Source organism: Notolepis coatsorum, assembly GCF_963971535.1.
Source record: "Notolepis coatsorum genome assembly, chromosome: 17".
Taxonomy (NCBI): domain Eukaryota; kingdom Metazoa; phylum Chordata; class Actinopteri; order Aulopiformes; family Paralepididae; genus Notolepis; species Notolepis coatsorum.
Window position 1 is genome coordinate 21,041,883 of NC_140181.1, and position 16,517 is coordinate 21,058,399.

At 45.8% G+C, this 16,517-nt stretch overlaps 1 protein-coding gene across 1 annotated transcript; it reads right to left on the reverse strand.

Annotated features, from left to right (window-relative positions):
* Positions 1–6,816: 6,816 nt before the first annotated feature.
* LOC311243555 (keratin, type II cytoskeletal 8-like) lies at positions 6,817–14,560 on the reverse strand. The gene is made up of 9 exons (XM_084332811.1): positions 13,901–14,560; positions 12,107–12,315; positions 10,176–10,236; positions 9,633–9,728; positions 9,364–9,528; positions 8,961–9,086; positions 8,385–8,605; positions 8,148–8,191; positions 6,817–7,897 (listed from the first exon to the last, which is right to left on the reverse strand). Exons 1-9 carry the CDS (start codon positions 14,528–14,530, stop codon positions 7,548–7,550), a joined length of 1,902 nt encoding a protein of 633 aa, XP_084188937.1. The 5' UTR covers positions 14,531–14,560; the 3' UTR covers positions 6,817–7,547.
* Positions 14,561–16,517: the final 1,957 nt, after the last annotated feature.

The window sequence follows — 16,517 nt, forward strand, 5'->3', positions numbered from 1 at the left end:
AGGAAGAGAAAAAGAGGCACAACAAGAACAGCTCAGAAGAGAGAATGATGCACAACAAGAGCAACTCAGGATGCAACAAGAACAGCTCAGAAGAGAGAAGGATGCACAACAAGAGCAACTCAGGATGCAACAAGAGCAACTCAGGATGCAACAAGAACAACTCGGAAGAGAAAAAGAGGCACAACAAGAACAACTCAGAATGCAACTGGAACAACTGGAAATGGAAACACAGCTGGCAGCAGCAAATGCAAAAGCCCATGTACTTGAAACAATGGGATCAAGGAACAGTTCAAGAGTGTCATGTGGGAGGAACTCAGACTGGCAAAATGGAGCTGCTGCTGCTCAAAGGGAAACAAAGCCTCCCTCCCTGCCACAGGTTGTGAGACCTAAACAGCCTATTTGTGATACACCTGCCAAAGCTCATTCTATGACTCCTCTAACGCAATATTCTCTCCCCAGCCAACATGTTCTAACAAAGCCTCCCTCCCTGCCACAGGTTGTGAGGCCTATACAGCCTATTTGTGAAAAACCTGTTAAAGCTCATCATATGACTCCTCTAATGCAATATTCTCTCCCCAGCCAACATGTTCAAACTGAAAATATACAGGTTCATTTGGAAAAGGATGTTCAAGGTCATGTCATTCATACTACACCCCCTGCCGGTGATATTTGCAATGTGCTACAAAGACAGAATGACATAACTGCTTTACTGGTTAAGCAAAATCTGTATTCCACTCTACCACCAAGAGACATTCCTGTGTATGATGGTGATCCATTAAAATATGATGGTTTTATCAGTGCATTTGAGGGAGGAGTGGAGAAAAGAACTGATGATGACAGTGACTGCCTACACTTCCTAGAACAATACACAAGAGGACATCCAAAAAAACCTGGTCCGCAGCTGCCAACATCTGCCTCCATCACAGGGCTATCAGAGGGCAAGACATCTGCTCAAGGAGCATTTTGGGAATGAGCACAAAATTGCAACAGCATACATGGAAAAGGCCTTTGCTTGGGCAGCAATCAAGCAGGAGGATGTGAAAGAATTGCAGGCATTCTCTCTCTTCCTCAGAGGCTGTTGCAATGCAATGGAAAATCTAGCCTATATGGAGGAGATGAATGTTGTGTCAAACATGAGGACCATCCTTATGAAACTACCATACAAGATCAGAGAAAGATGGAGGAACAGGGCATGTGAGCTACAGGAGCTTGGACATCGTGCTATTTTCTCAGACCTGGTCAATTTCATAGAGAGACAGGTGAAAATACTGTCTGACCCGCTTTTTGGAAACATCCAGGATGCTAAACAGAATTCAACTGTCAAAACATCAACCATCATTAAACCAAGAGAAAGGTCAAGCCCAAGAAGCAGTTTTGCAACAACAGTAACACCCATGGAAACAGCAGTGGAGTCAAATAGAGTGCAAAGAAATGTATTCATCAGTTCTCATAATTCTTGTCTGTTCTGCAATAAAAGTGATCACACATTGGAGCGGTGTCCACAGATGAAGGAGAAAAAACACAGAGAGAAGATAGACTTCTTAAAGGAAAAGGGAGTCTGTTTTGGCTGTTTGAGAAGAGGACACTTAAGCAGAGACTGCAAAAGTCGTTTAACGTGTGGTACATGTAAACAAAAACATCCCGATATACTCCACATTGAACAAATGGCACAGGAATCATTAGGAGACAATGCTGTCGTCTCACCTCACACCTGTGGGCATATTGGGGCCGGTGATGAAACCTCCCTCTTCTCCATAGTACCAGTACAGGTAAAGAGCCACAAGGGGGACACAGTATTGGAAACGTATGCATTCTTGGATCATGGGAGCACATCTACATTCTGCACTGAAAGCTTAATGAGAAGGCTAAACATTCCTGGACAAAAAACGAATATTCTTCTCCGTACCATGAACCAAGTGAAGCCTGAGACCAGCTACCATATTACCGGTTTGGAAATAGCTAGGATGGACAGTGACAGCTTCATTCAACTGCCTGATGTGTTCACTCATAAAACCATGCCAGTTTCACAACACAATATTCCAAAACAACAGGACTTGTCACCATGGCCATATTTGAACCATATCACAATACCTGAAATAGACTCTGGCATTGACCTCCTCATCGGCACAAACGCCTCAAAGGTACTGGAACCCTGGGAGGTGGTCAATAGCCAGGCAGATGGACCATATGCTGTGAGGACCCTATTGGGTTGGGTCATCTATGGTCCCTTAAGAGGAGACAACACCATCGGGGATGAGAATGACTGCCCTGCTGCTGCTGTCAATAGAATATCTATTCTAAACATAGAGGAGTTACTTGTCAAACAGTACAATCAGGATTTCAGTGAAAGAGCCAGTAAAGAAACAGAGGAAATGTCAAGAGAAGAGGTAAAATTCCTTGATATTGTAAACCACTCTGCAAGAATTAAAGCTGGACATTACTGTCTAAACTTACCTTTCAAACCTAAGGAAATCAAGACTGAAAACCACAAGAAGAAGGTCAAGAGAAGGAAACAGGATGATGAAGAGAACATCAAGCCCAAGAAGACAAAGAAGAAAGGAGTAGTGGCGGACGGAAAAAATAAAGCCGAGAAGGAGCCTGAGGAGAAGTGGAAATCCAACCACAAGGACTCCTCTGACACAAAACACAGAGACAGGAAGAAGGAAAGGATGAAGCACAAAGATGGCGGCACGGACAAGCACAAGGACAGAACATTTGAGAAGGATGATAACACTTCTAAAAAAGATGACGAGAGCGTCAAAAAACAGGAAGAAGAAGCTTCTTCTCAGGTGGTAGATTGTGTTGATGACCAGCCAACCACGGAAAACCCTGAGAGGGGAAAGAACACCACCACAAAGAGATATGATAGAATGTCTGAAAAAGAGGAGAAACCAACAAGTAAGAGCAAGGAAACTAAGGAAGCATCCAAAACGGAGGAAGAAGAGCAAGCTATGTATGAAATAATGGATTCTGTGGAGGATGAACCAGTAGAAGACAATCTGACCAACACAGAGGGGTCTGAGAGGAAAGAAGGAAAGCACAAGTACAAAAGAAGATAGTGCAGCTACCACTGGACAAATCCATTTTCTGGACGGATAGCACTACAGTGCTTAAGTACATAAACAATTAAACTAAACGTTTTCAAACATTCGTAGCAAACAGGATCTCTTTTGTAAGGGATGCTACTGACGTATCACAATGGAGATATGTGAGCACAAAGGAAAATCCTGCAGATGCAGCGTCAAGAGGGCTGACAGCAGACCGCTTCTTGAGCTACAAAAGATGGATCAGAGGACCAGATTTTCTCTGTAGATCAAATGATGAAGGATTGCAAACTTTATTGTGTGAAGTAGAAGCAATTCTAAATGATCGTCCCATTACCAAGTCTTCTGATGACCCAATGGACCTGGAGGCGCTGACCCCAAACCATCTTCTTTTGCTGAAAACACAGCCAGTATTGCCACCTGGATTATTTGTAAAAGAGGATCTGTACATCAAACGTAGATGGAAACGATGGACAAAAGAATACTTGCCTCTAATCCAAGAACGTCAACGATGGTCAACAGTAAAAAGAAGTTTTGCCCCTGGTGATATTGTTGTGGTGGTTGATCCCACTGCACCACGAGGCTCCTGGTTACTGGGGAGAATATTGGATACCATTTCTGATGCAAAAGGTCTTGTACGCACAGTTCGACTGAAGACCAAAAGCAACATCTTGGAGAGACCAATAACGAAGATATGTCTGCTCCAAGAGACTGAAGTCTAAAATAGATTGAATGCCTACATATTTTTAATTTTATGTATTTTCCTCGGAAATTGGCAATGAAATTGTAAAAAAAAAGAAAAAGAAAGAAATTTGAAAATTGTAAATTTTGAATATGGCTCCCTGAATATGATTTAAGTATTAATTGTCATTACACTTTAGACAATTAGGGGCCGGTATGTAGGAGCCATTATGATGGTGGCATATTATTTTATTATTTGTAATATTATTATTGGACACCTGGTGGCGGGTTTTAGATTTGACAGCACTGGTTAGGTATTTAGGGTCACAGGTGCAGTAATCAAGTCAAGTCAAGTCAAGAATTTTATTTGTCACGGCATACAAGTATACAATGAAATGCGGGTGGTCTTGCCCGCAACGATGTGCAATACAGTAGTACAACATATAATAGAATCCAATAAAACAACATTGTGCAATAAACAGGTAACATAGTGGGACATCTTGGTATCTGTACAATACAGAGCATGTAGGACAACTAGGACACAGGTAGTGAGGAGCACACCGTTCTTACCAGTAGCTCAGTAACAGAAGCCAAGAAATACCAAATAAATATAGAATACCATATAATTCCTACAGAACCCACACTGGCAATAAATTGAATGTACAATGCAATAAACACCCCTAAACCTGGAATCACGACTGGACATCCATCATTGCTGTGTCTACTGCGTAAGATCACTCCCTACCATACCTGTGAAGTAACGGGCAAGAGAAAACAGGACATTGGAAATGGAAAATTGCCGTTACAATATATATATTTTATAAAAAAAAAAATTATATAGACATTTTGTATTTTATTTATTTTTTTAAATAAAAAACTATCGATATCAGATCGGTATCGGCCGATATGGCTCAAGACGATATGGCTCGGTATCGGTGGCAAAAAACGTGATCGGGGCATCCCTGAATGTAATCAAAAAAGTCAACCAACGGACTAGATTCTTATACCGGATCTCCTCTCTGGTAAACAAGAATACCCTGAAGACTCTGGCAGGACCACTCATTCAAGGGTACTACGACTATGCTTGCACCTCATGGTACCAAAGCACCTCAAAGGTGCTAAAAACAAGATTACAAACATCACAAAACAAACTGGTCAGACTACTACTTACTCCTAAAACCCACCTCACCCCTGCCCACTTTGACTACCTAGGATGGCTTAGAGTAGACGACAGAGTACAGCAACTTGCAATGGGCCTGGTCTACAAGATACACTACACCACTCAGGTACCCATGTACATGTCGAAATACTTCCCAAAGGTCAGTGAATACCACGCCCACAACACCAGAGGGAGTTCCACAAATCATGTGCAACCCAGATTCGGCACAAACAAGGGACTAAACATGTTTCACAATTATGCCACAACAATGTGGAACGCCCTACCCACCCCTCCTAATAGACAGTCTCCTCCCCACCGTATGTATATATTTTCTCCCACCCACCCATCCCCTCCTAATGTACAGTCTCCTCCCCATCATATGTATATATTTTTTGTTAGGATCTCCGGGTAACAGTACTGTATATTTGCATATCGTATATGTCACAAATGTAACAGTACTATATACCTGTATGTCATGTATGTCCCTATGTCATAAATGTCACTATGAATTGAAAATGGGGGACCCTGATGTAAACAAGACAAACGTCTTTCTCTGGTCTGCATCCCCTTAACAATTGTGTGTATTGAGCCGTACTGTATTGTACCCATTCTGCAATCTGTTAAATACAGTTTTCATTCATTCATTCATGCATTAATTAATTCATTCATTCATTCATTCATCCATGGCTCAGCGCGATTTTTAACCCTGGTGGTTCTCAGGGGAGCCATGTTGTTAAGTATTGATGTGAATTTGGTTTTGAACTAGTGTACCCCTGAGCTCATCGGACCAGTCCAGGCTCTCCAGTACGTGGTTAAAGGCCTCACTAGAGTAGGTTTTAAGGTCCCTAGATTTGACTGTTTTGTGACAGTCAAGTACTTCCTGAAGGAGGGCGGTCGTGTAATGACCACAGATGCCTAGACTCGCTAGCGCTTAGCTAACAGGTTAGACCTTTTAGTTGACTGGTTAGTGTTGACAGAATCAGGCTATAGGGCGACAATAATGTGGTCAAGAGGCATGGTTTCTATCTTGAGCCTTAACTGGCGTGGTTTATTTATTCACATGGCAGAGTAGTAACACATGAATCCTTCTCGTGAGAGATAGGTGGGGGAAGAGGAAGAATGGGAGGAGACATCTCTATTTATACTCGCCACCTGGTGGTGTCCCTGAGTGGCTCCGCCTAGAGCGCCCTCTAGTGGAAACAGTTATATATGCAGTTAGACAGTTACTAGTGGAAACAGTTATATATGCAGTTAGACAGTTACTAACAATCCTACCTAGAACCTCTGACTTCAACAGTTATCACTGTCACCTGTGGTCTGGATGACCTGGGTGTGATTCCTGGCTGCCCCCCGATTCTGCTACAATATAGTAGCCTACAGTATATATATATAGGAGCCTTTCAGCCATTGTGTAGTGTGATGTGTGCCTGGTACCAGTGTATGGCAGCCATTGAGCCTGCATAGCCCAAGGTTGGGTGCTGCCAGTGGTGGTGAAGGACGCAATTCCCACCCTACATTGTGGGGAGCGCTTTGAGTGTCTAGAAAAGCGCTATATAAATGTAATGTTCATTAATTCATTAATTCATTCATGTAGGCTTGCATAGGTGAGTTGCTTCAGGCTATTGTACAGGTAGGCTACCATTCAATTAAAAAAAGGACATCCATTTGTAGCTCAATAATAGCTGGATGTGCACCAAACTTCATTATGTCAATTGGATATGTGAATCAAATGTAAGGTGTGGTACTGTAGACATGGCTTCATAATGCCTACTGTATGGTTGTCATTTAACAATAATCACTTGTTGTCTGCCTATCAAGATGTCTGCAAGGGAATACTAAGGATAATAGAGTAGGCCTACATCAAATAAAGAACAGAGGAGACAAGGACCAACAAATTGAATATGGGACCCAGATTTATTCAGGGATTGATGGTGGTACAGATTCAATAAATTTTTTTTAATGAAAATGTGAAAAAAGCAGAATAAAAACACTGTCTGCAAACCTTAAGTGGAGAACCCATCGTCCTTAGGAGAGGGAGAAGAAAGGAGGAGCGCAAGACGTCTAATCTGAGAGAAAGGGGTCACCACTGTAGGGGTGTATAGATATAGGCTGCTTTTGATGATGTCACACAACAAAATGGCGGGACAAGATGGGACAGGAGGTTCTAGTTGTGACATTACACAGGGGTCTGCCGCTATCAAGCGGATCGACCAAGTCTATGGCATTGCTGCCGCCATTTTGTGTGCGATGGCTGTTGCCTCAATGGGAATTGGCCTCTGTCATGACACTACAAACACTGATCTGTCTACATGCCAGGAGCTCCAGCAACCAAAAGACAGCCAGGCTGACTGATTCTGGGATAGAGTGTACAGACTCATCTCTGCTGCCAGTTGGTTTCATTTGGTATAATAATCTCTCTGCCTCTGACTTTCGGTGTTCTCTGACTCTCTGAGGGTTATGTGGTGTGGCAGAGGGGAGCGACAATACATGAAGCAAACACTGTGCCAGTACACGGACCTGTCCGACATCCAAGCCAATACATTGTGACTAGCCTGCGCTTGTGAATGCGTGTGCTGTGGAAGGCTGTGTTTGGGCAGTGCTTGGAATGAGGGGAGGAAGAGAAGGAGAGGGGGAGGGGGGATAGAAAGATAGACTTGTGGTATTTAGTATCTTCTTGAGGAGGACACCGTAGAGGAGCGGGACATGCTAATGCCACTGCTGCCGCCGCCGCCGCCGCTGCTCATTCCATAGCCGAATCCTCCGCCACCACCGCCGCTGACGGACAAGCCGCTGCCACCGCCGAATCCACCACCACCGCCGCCCAAGCCCAGGCCGTATCCGCCGCCGCCCCCACCTCCCAGGCCGTATCCGCTGCCGCCGCCGCCCCCACCTCCCAGGCTCAGGCCGTATCCGCCGCCGCCGCCACCTCCCAGGCCATATCCGCCGCCTCCACCGCCCATGCCGAATCCACCGCCTCCGCCGCCACCACCACCACCACCTCCGCCGCTCACAGCTGCAATTAGAGACGACATGAGATGAGATGGCGATTGGACACACACGCCATTTATTTTGTGTATACAATCATTTCCTTTGTGTATTTAATAAATACTTAATATAGTTAATATATGTATCTGATTGTTCTAGTGACTAGAGTGTGCTAGACATTTTTTATATCTCTGAAAACAAATGCAAGATAAATGAATGAATGAGAATTGGTTTGAGTCTATACAGTCAAGTATAGAGAAGTGCAGCATAATACTTACCGGTCTGGATGTGGACTGTTGCTGTTGGACCACCGGCAGCGATTCTGACGGGAGAGATGCATGAATTAGCTTTGAGAGACATATACTTTGTATTTTTTCTAATAATATATTTACAATATGTTTCATAAATAGACTCCAACTCCCAAGTCCTATACTCTGACTCGACATGTGCAGGCAGCAGCATTCTCAGTATCCTCTCCACTCTCCTCTGTAGTACTAGATTTTTTTTTTTTTTACCTGGACTCCTCTCCTTCCAGGAGTTTCTTGTATGTGGCGATCTCAATGTCCAGGGCCAGCTTGACGTTCATCAGCTCCTGGTACTCGCGGACCTGGCGGGCCATGTCCTGCTTGGCTCTCTGGAGAGCATCCTCAAGGTCCCTGATGCGGAGCTTGGCATCCTGCACGGCCATCTCACCACGTTCCTCAGCCTCTGTGATCTGGGCCTCCAAGGCGATACGCTGGAACGTTGATAAGAGGCCCATAGTTGGAAATTGGTCATAGTTGTAATGTATACTTCTTAAAATATCTAATTTGCCTTCACTGGCTGGTTTCAGTATTTGCTACCATCGTTTCTTCCAACATGGTTGACAAATGGGCATTCTAAACAATCCAGGAAAGGTCTCTATTGTGCTGTAAACTAGGTTGTCTGCTTGCACAGAATTCTGTCTTAGATGTTATTATCCTGTAAACTAAGTTGTCTGCTTCCTGTAGTACGGTAAGCCTACATTTAGTTATTTAGACTTTGAATTTACAAAACAAAACACATTTTCAAGCTGAGGTTCAGTAATGATGCCCTCTAGCCTCTAGCCTCACCTGAGCCTTGACTGCCTCGATCTCGTTCTGGAGCTTGCTGATCGCTCGGTTGAGCTCAGAAATCTCTTGCTTGCTGGTGCGAAGATCACCTCCAAACGACACTGCTGAGGTCTGGATCTCGTCGACCTGGGAGAGGGAGAGATAAATACCGGTACATTATTGCTGATGATTGCTTGATCTTTAGTTTAGTTTATTCTGATCCTGATCCATTAGCCATTGCCACAGGCTAGTGAGTAACTTCCAATCTGTAAATGCACAGTACTGTATAGAGTTTTGATCATTATGTCAAGCTACATCCATTTGCTGATTACAACGTTATTGGGGATTTCAATATGTTAGACTCTGTTCAATCATTGTACTGTGTGGTGGCATTGATCTGAGTGATATAAATTTCTTCACATACCTTGGCTTTGTAATACGACTCGGCCTCGGCACGGCTGCGTTTGGCCATGTCATCGTATTGAGCGCGCACTTCAGCAACGATGGAGTCCATGTCCAAGTTACGGCTGTTGTCCATCTCCACTATGACTGAGGTGTCCTTGATCTGGCCCTGGAGCTCTTGGAGTTCCTGGAGGAGAAGGAAAAGGTTGATGAGGAATAGGATTACCATATAATGATGAGATGAGATGAGATGAGATGAAATGAGGATAAGTAGGCGCGTATTGTCCTCACCGCATCGTAGATTGCTCTGAGGAAGTTGCCTTCATCTTGAAGAGCATCAAACCTAGCCTCCAGCTCAACCTTGACCATGTAAGCACCATCAACATCCTGGAGAAAGATGGGAGAGAGAGGGAGTTATGCTGATGCTTATACTGTATAGGTTTATATGGTATATTACTAGGGAACAATTATCCTTTAAAATGTCTTATAAATCACTTAAAACGCTTACAATGACATAACCTATGCACACACCCCTTAATAACAATCACAGGGGTATTTAAAACATTGCTGACCCCTTAAACACGTTAATCAGTAATGTCATGGTAAATTAAGGAGTTTCGTTTAAATTAGGGGTTGTAAGGGTAGAATTCTGAATTGTAGCCCCTTAATTTGACTTAGTCCTTAGCACAATTCTACTTAAGTTCTTCCTTAATTTACCTTAACTTCTTATTGAATAGGTTATTTTAAGGGGCTATTAAGGTGTGCAGTAATTAGGTGGATATAGAGATATGGAAGTTTCTATCTCCCAATAACAGTGTGCTGAATTTCACTCACCTTCTTCAGGAGGACAAACTCATTCTCTACACTGGCACGCTTGTTGATTTCGTCTTCATATCTGAAAGTAATGGACGAGGGTTAGAATAACTGGTCCAGTAGTTTGTGGTTGAAAAATATATATTATTTCTTTTAATTATTCAATTTTTGAGTCAAGTCAACAAAATAGAAGGGAACGTGATATATATTTAATCAATCCCTGGCGGAGTCAGTGGTCCCTGCCTGCTTCAAGATGTCTACCATCATCCCTGTACCAAAGAAACCCTCCCCAACATGTCTCAATGACTACAGACCGGTGGCACTCACCTCTGTGGCCATGAAATGTTTCGAGAGGCTGGTCAAGGATCACATTTGTGCCTCCCTCCCCAGTGATATGGACCCTATGCAATTTGCATACAGGCCACACAGGTCCACTGATGATGCAGTCTCCCAAGTACTGCACAGCACCCTCTCTCACCTTGACCGCCAGAAGGGGGGCTATGTGAGACTGTTGTTCATTGACTACAGCTCAGCGTTCAACACCATAGTCCCCACCAGACTGGTGGACAAGCTGATCGAGCTGGGTCTGAGCTCCGCTCTGAGCGCCTGGATACTGCACTTTCTGAGCGAAAGGCCCCAGGCGGTCAGGGTGGGGGGTCAGACCTCCAACACCATCACCCTGAGCATCGGGTCCCCCCAGGGCTGTGTTCTGAGCCCCCTGCTGTACTCACTATACACACACGACTGTGTGGCCAAGTTCAGCTCCAACTCCATAGTGAAGTTTGCGGACGACACCGTGGTGGTGGGGCTGATCTCGGACAACGACGAGAAGGCCTACCGGGAGGAGGTTGAGGTACTGGAACGCTGGTGCCAGGACAACAGCCTGCTCCTGAACATTGGTAAAACCAAGGAGCTGATCGTGGATTATAGGAGAGGACAGCAGGAGACACACACACCACTGAGGATAAACAGGGCTACCGTGGACAGGGTGAGCAGCTTTAAGTACCTGGGGGTCCACATCTCAGAGGATCTGACATGGACAACACACATAGACTCAGTCGTAAAAAAGGCGAAGCATCGCTTCTACCACCTGAGACAGTTAAGGAAGTTCAGAGTATCTGGGAAGATACTCCAGTCCTTCTACTCCGGAGCTGTAGAGAGCATCTTGACTGGAAACAGCACGGCACAGGACAAGAAGGCCCTACAGAGAGTGGTGCGCTCAGCCGAGCGTACCACGGGTATTGCACTACCACCCCTGCAGGTTCTATACAACAAGAGGTTCAAATCCAGAGCCTGCAGAATAATGAAAGACCCACACCACCCCAACAACAGCCTGTTCATGCTGCTGAAGTCAGGCAGACGCCTGCGAACCCTAGCTACGAGGACAGAGAGACTTCGGCTCAGCTTCTTCCCCCAGGCCATCAGAGCCTTGAACACTGAACTCTCCACACACAAGCACACATGAGCACACACACGACACACACACTGTACACGCTCACACACTAGCAGCCACTTTAACATGAGCAAGCACACACTCATGCTGCACACGCCCACACTTATGGCCACTAAGGAAAGGTCACTTTAAAAATAGTATAGTAACAGTAACAGTGTATTGCACTACCAAAGGACCTAGCATGTCCTCCATGCTCTGTAAATAACTTATGTACAAATACCGATATGCCCTACTATGTTACTTGTTTATTGCACAATGTTGTTTTATTGGATTCTATTATATGTTGTTACTACTACTGTATTGCACATCGTTGCGGGCAAGACCACCCGCATTTCATTGTATACTTGTATGCCGTGACAAATAAAACTCTTGACTTGACTTGACTTGACTTGAAAACCGGTCCCCATCCTGAAAATACCCAACTTATCTATCTCTCTATCTCCTCCTCTACTCCTCCTCCTCCTCTTCCTTCTCATCCTCGTCCATTCCACACACTCACTTGAACTTGAAGTCCTCCACCAGTCCCTGCATGTTCTTCAGCTCTCCCTCCAGCTTGACCTTCTCATTGCCGAGTCCATCAAACTGTCTGCGCAGGTTGGCGATGTAGGCCTCGAACATGCCGTCGATGTTGGATTTGGTCGTGGTCTGGTCCTGCAGGAGTGACCACTTGGTCTCCAGCATCTTGTTCTGCTGCTCCAGGAAGCGCACCTATACGCCAGGAAGAGGAGACATCACAGGAAGAGGAGATAGCTTAGATAGGGATACACAAGGCACGGTATTCGGTTAACTTCATGTGTTTATGAGTTTTATGTATTATGGGAAATGCTGTCCCTTGTTTGCAACACATACACATATCCAGGGAAGATTGTTGAAGCATGTCTGTATATGTGTGAGCGTGTGTGCGTGTGTGTGTGTATGTGAGCATGTATATGTGTGCGTGTCTGTGTGTGAGCATGTGTGCATGTGTGTGTGTGTGTGCGTGTGTGAGCATGTCTGTATATGTGTGTGTGTGCGTGTGTGTGTGTGTGTGTGTGTGTGTGTGTGTGTGTGTGTGTGTGTGTTGTGTGTGTGTGTGTGTGTGTGTGTGTGTGTGTGTGTGTGTGTGTGTGTGTGTGGGGTGGGAGTTAAGGCGTGGTCTTTGTGTATGGCACAGCGTCACACCTTTGCCCATCCCCTGCTATTAAACCTGATGTTACTACTCCTTAGTTTGCGGGATGTCTAGTTCTGAATGAACATGTCTACCTCACCCTGTGCAATTACAGCACTTTCTTCCATAGAGCCCGACCAATCACGTGCCTCTGGGCCTTTATGTGCCCTCAGCTCTGAACTCGGCAGAATCTGCACCTGGCTCGCTGATAACGAACTATCATTACACCTGGGTAAAACAGAGTCCATTCTCTTTGGATCAAATAACAAACTCAGCAAGGCCAACGGCTTCTCTGTTACAGTGGGTGACAATATTGTCACAAGGAAAGATGAAATTACCTACCTGGGGTCCACCTTCCCAGCCAGGATGGAAAGGTAAGTAAGGTTGAAGTAAAGACCACAACTCAAGGAAGTTCAAAGACATTCCTGAGACCTGTCTCAGAAATCATTCTTCTTTTGCCTAAAGAGGACTGAAGGTTAAGTTAATGTGTATTATAGTGTACACGTTTAATAGTGGCATCACAGATGCCAGGCGGGGAGTGTTCTGCCTCCCAGGCAGTTGTTTTATGGTTTGGTTTGCTTTAACACCACCTGTTGGTTGAATGTGGTATAAACAGGAAATAGGACCACGTGTTTCAGTTGGAAGAGAGATCTCAGCAGATCAACATGTTGTTTTTATCCGTTGTAATCCTTGCCCCATCGTAAGCATTGTCTGTAAGTAATACTTTTGCAAGGTTATCTTTCAGTATTGAAGTATATTTGTCATCGATGGGATGTTTTTATGTTTATGTTTTATGACAGTGCAGTCATCGTTCTAACCAGCATTACTATATTTTCCTATACTTCTATTCAAACTCAGTCATCATCTAACCAGCATTACTATATTTTCCTATACTTCTATTCAAACTCAGTCATCATCTAACCAGCATTACTATATTTTCCTATTACTTCTATTAAAACGTAGTCATCATCTAACCAGCATTACTATATTTTCCTATTAATTCTATTAAAACCCAGTCATCTGAACACCGCCATTCATTTGACACAAGATGGAATCACTTCAATTGCCTTTGACTATAACTTTCCACTTCTTTTCACTATTTTGTAAGCAAGAGAGGGGGGGGGGTAGGGCACAGGGGTCACTGACCTTGTCGATGAATGAAGCAAAGCGGTTGTTGAGGGTCTTGATCTGGTCCTTCTCAATGGTCCTGACCAGCTGGATGTCGGGATCGATCTCTAGGTTCAGGGGGGCCAACAGGCTCTGGTTGACCGTGACGGCAGAGATCATGGGCACAGCGCCCATGCCTCCGCCTCCTCCCATGCCTCCGCCTCCTCCCATGCCTCCTCCAAGTCCATATCCACCAAAGCCTCCACCACCACCGCCCAATGCTCCACCACCACCGCCGAAACCTCCTCCCAGGCCACCGAAGCCTCCTCCGCCACCACCGCCCAGGCCTCCACCTCCACCGCCGAAACCTCCTCCCAGGCCACCGAAGCCACCTCCAGAGCTCCTGGCGCTGAAGCCCATTCCAAGACCGCCGCCGCTGCCTCCGCCGCCTCCACCTCCACCGCCATAGGCTGACTGCCTCATGGATATGCGGCTGCCACCACCGCCGCCGCCTACGGACTGGCTGGTGAATCCTCCACCAGAGATCCTCCTGCTGCCGCCGCCGCCACCACCGCCAGCACCGAAGCTCAGGCCACCACCACCAGCACCGAAGCTCAGGCCGCCGCCGCCGCTGCTTGACACCTGATAGGAGACACTTTTGTAAGACATGGCTGCGGTGAGGGAGAGTGGGAAGGATGCAGAGCGAGAAGGAGGATTGGGCCTCAACAGAGTCAAGTTCCCTCTGAGTGCCTTCTCCTCATCTGCCGTAGGTTCTTATATGTTTCGGAGAGGGGAGGAGTCTCCCTCTGGGCTCCACACACCCCCTATCCCCGTCCTCTGAGATTGGAGGAGTCTCCATCTGGCTCCCCCCCCCCCCCCCCACACTGCTGGGAAGGGTCTGAGCAGCCCAGCCCGTCAGACGACTTTGCTTTGCCTGCAAGGTGATCAGGTCCTGACACACCCAGCTGCTGACATGGGAATGGCAGCAGGACCTCAGGGGAGATGGGATGAAAGACATGTTGGATTTATAGGTTACTTTTTACTGAGATAATCGGGGACATGTGGTGGGTGTGTATGCGTGTGTGTGTATCAAATCTGTGTGCAAAAATGTGACGGTTGACATTTCATACACTTTTTCTTGCAATCGTGGCAGCAGATTTGCACAAATAGTTTGCTCCCTGCTTTTACTTTTCAATTTGAGGTACGAACCTCCAAACTCCACAATGGAATATGATTCCTTACGGTTTCATTTCCTCATTTTACTGTTTAAAATTCAATGAGGCGAACCTTTGCTCACACACGTTTTCCAAGGCCATGTTCAAAGTGTCAACTCAAGTCAAGAGTTTTATTTGTCACGGCATACGAGTATACAATGAAATGCGGGTGGTCTTGCCCGCAACGATGTGCATAATACAATAGTAATAACATATAATAGAATCCAATAGAACGACATTGTGCAATAAAACAAGTAAACAGAGTAGGGCATATCGGTATATGTACATACGTTATTTACAGAGCATGGTAGGACATGCTAGGTCCTGTGGTAGTGCAATACACTGTTAGCTACGGATGAGGCACTGGGTCTTTCTGTACATGCTATATTATACAATCTCAAGTTATACTATACTATTCTTAAAGTGACCTTTCCTTAGTGGCCATAAGTGTGGGCGTGTGCAGCATGAGTGTGTGCTTGCTCATGTTAAAGTGGCTGCTAGTGTGTGAGCGTGTACAGTGTGTGTCTGAGCCGAAGTCTCTCTGTCCTAGTAGCTGGTGTTCGCAGGCGTCTGCCTGACCTCAGCAGCATGAACAGGCTGTTGTTGGGGTGGTGAGGGTCTTTCATTATTCTGCAGGCTCTGGATTTGCACCTCTTGTTGTATAGAACCTGCAGGGGTGGTAGTGCAATACCTGTGGTACGCTCAGCTGAGCGCACCACTCTCTGTAGGGCCTTCTTGTCCTGTGCCGTGCTGTTTCCATACCAGGCAGTGATGTTTCCAGTCAAGATGCTCTCTACAGCTCCGGAGTAGAAGGACTGGAGTATCTTCCCAGATACTCTGAACTTCCTTAACTGTCTCAGGTGGTAGAGGCGCTGCTTCGCCTTTTTTACGACTGAGTCTATGTGTGTTGTCCATGTCAGATCCTCTGAGATGTGGACCCCCAGGTACTTAAAGCTGCTCACCCTGTCCACGGTAGCCCTGTTTATCCTCAGTGGTGTGTGTGTCTCCTGCTGTCCTCTCCTATAATCCACGATCAGCTCCTTGGTTTTACCAATGTTCAGGAGCAGGCTGTTGTCCTGGCACCAGTGTTCCACTACCTCAACCTCCTCCCGGTAGGCCTTCTCGTCGTTGTCCGAGATCAGCCCCACCACCACTGTGTCGTCCGCAAACTTCACTATGGAGTTGGAGCTGAACTTGGCCACACAGTCGTGTGTGTATAGTGAGTACAGCAGGGGGCTCAGAACACAGCCCTGGGGTGACCCGATGCTCAGGGTGATGGTGTTGGAGGTCTGACCCCCCACCCTGACCGCCTGGGGCCTTTCGCTCAGAAAGTCCAGTATCCAGGCGCTCAGAGTGGAGCTCAGACCCAGCTCGATCAGCTTGTCCACCAGTCTGGTGGGGACTATGGTGTTGAACGCTGAGCTGTAGTCAATGAACAACAG

Excerpts from the sequence above, each read along its gene's own strand:
- LOC311243555 (XM_084332811.1), bottom strand. The coding sequence starts at position 14,530 with ATGTCTTACAAAAGTGTCTCCTATCAGGTGTCAAGCAGCGGCGGCGGC. Across the intron at positions 9,087-9,363 it reads AGTCGTATTACAAAGCCAAG|GTCGACGAGATCCAGACCTC; the intron begins GTATGTGAAGAA and ends TCCCTCTCCCAG. Across the intron at positions 8,606-8,960 it reads TCGAGGCAGTCAAGGCTCAG|CGTATCGCCTTGGAGGCCCA; the intron begins GTGAGGCTAGAG and ends TCAACGTTCCAG.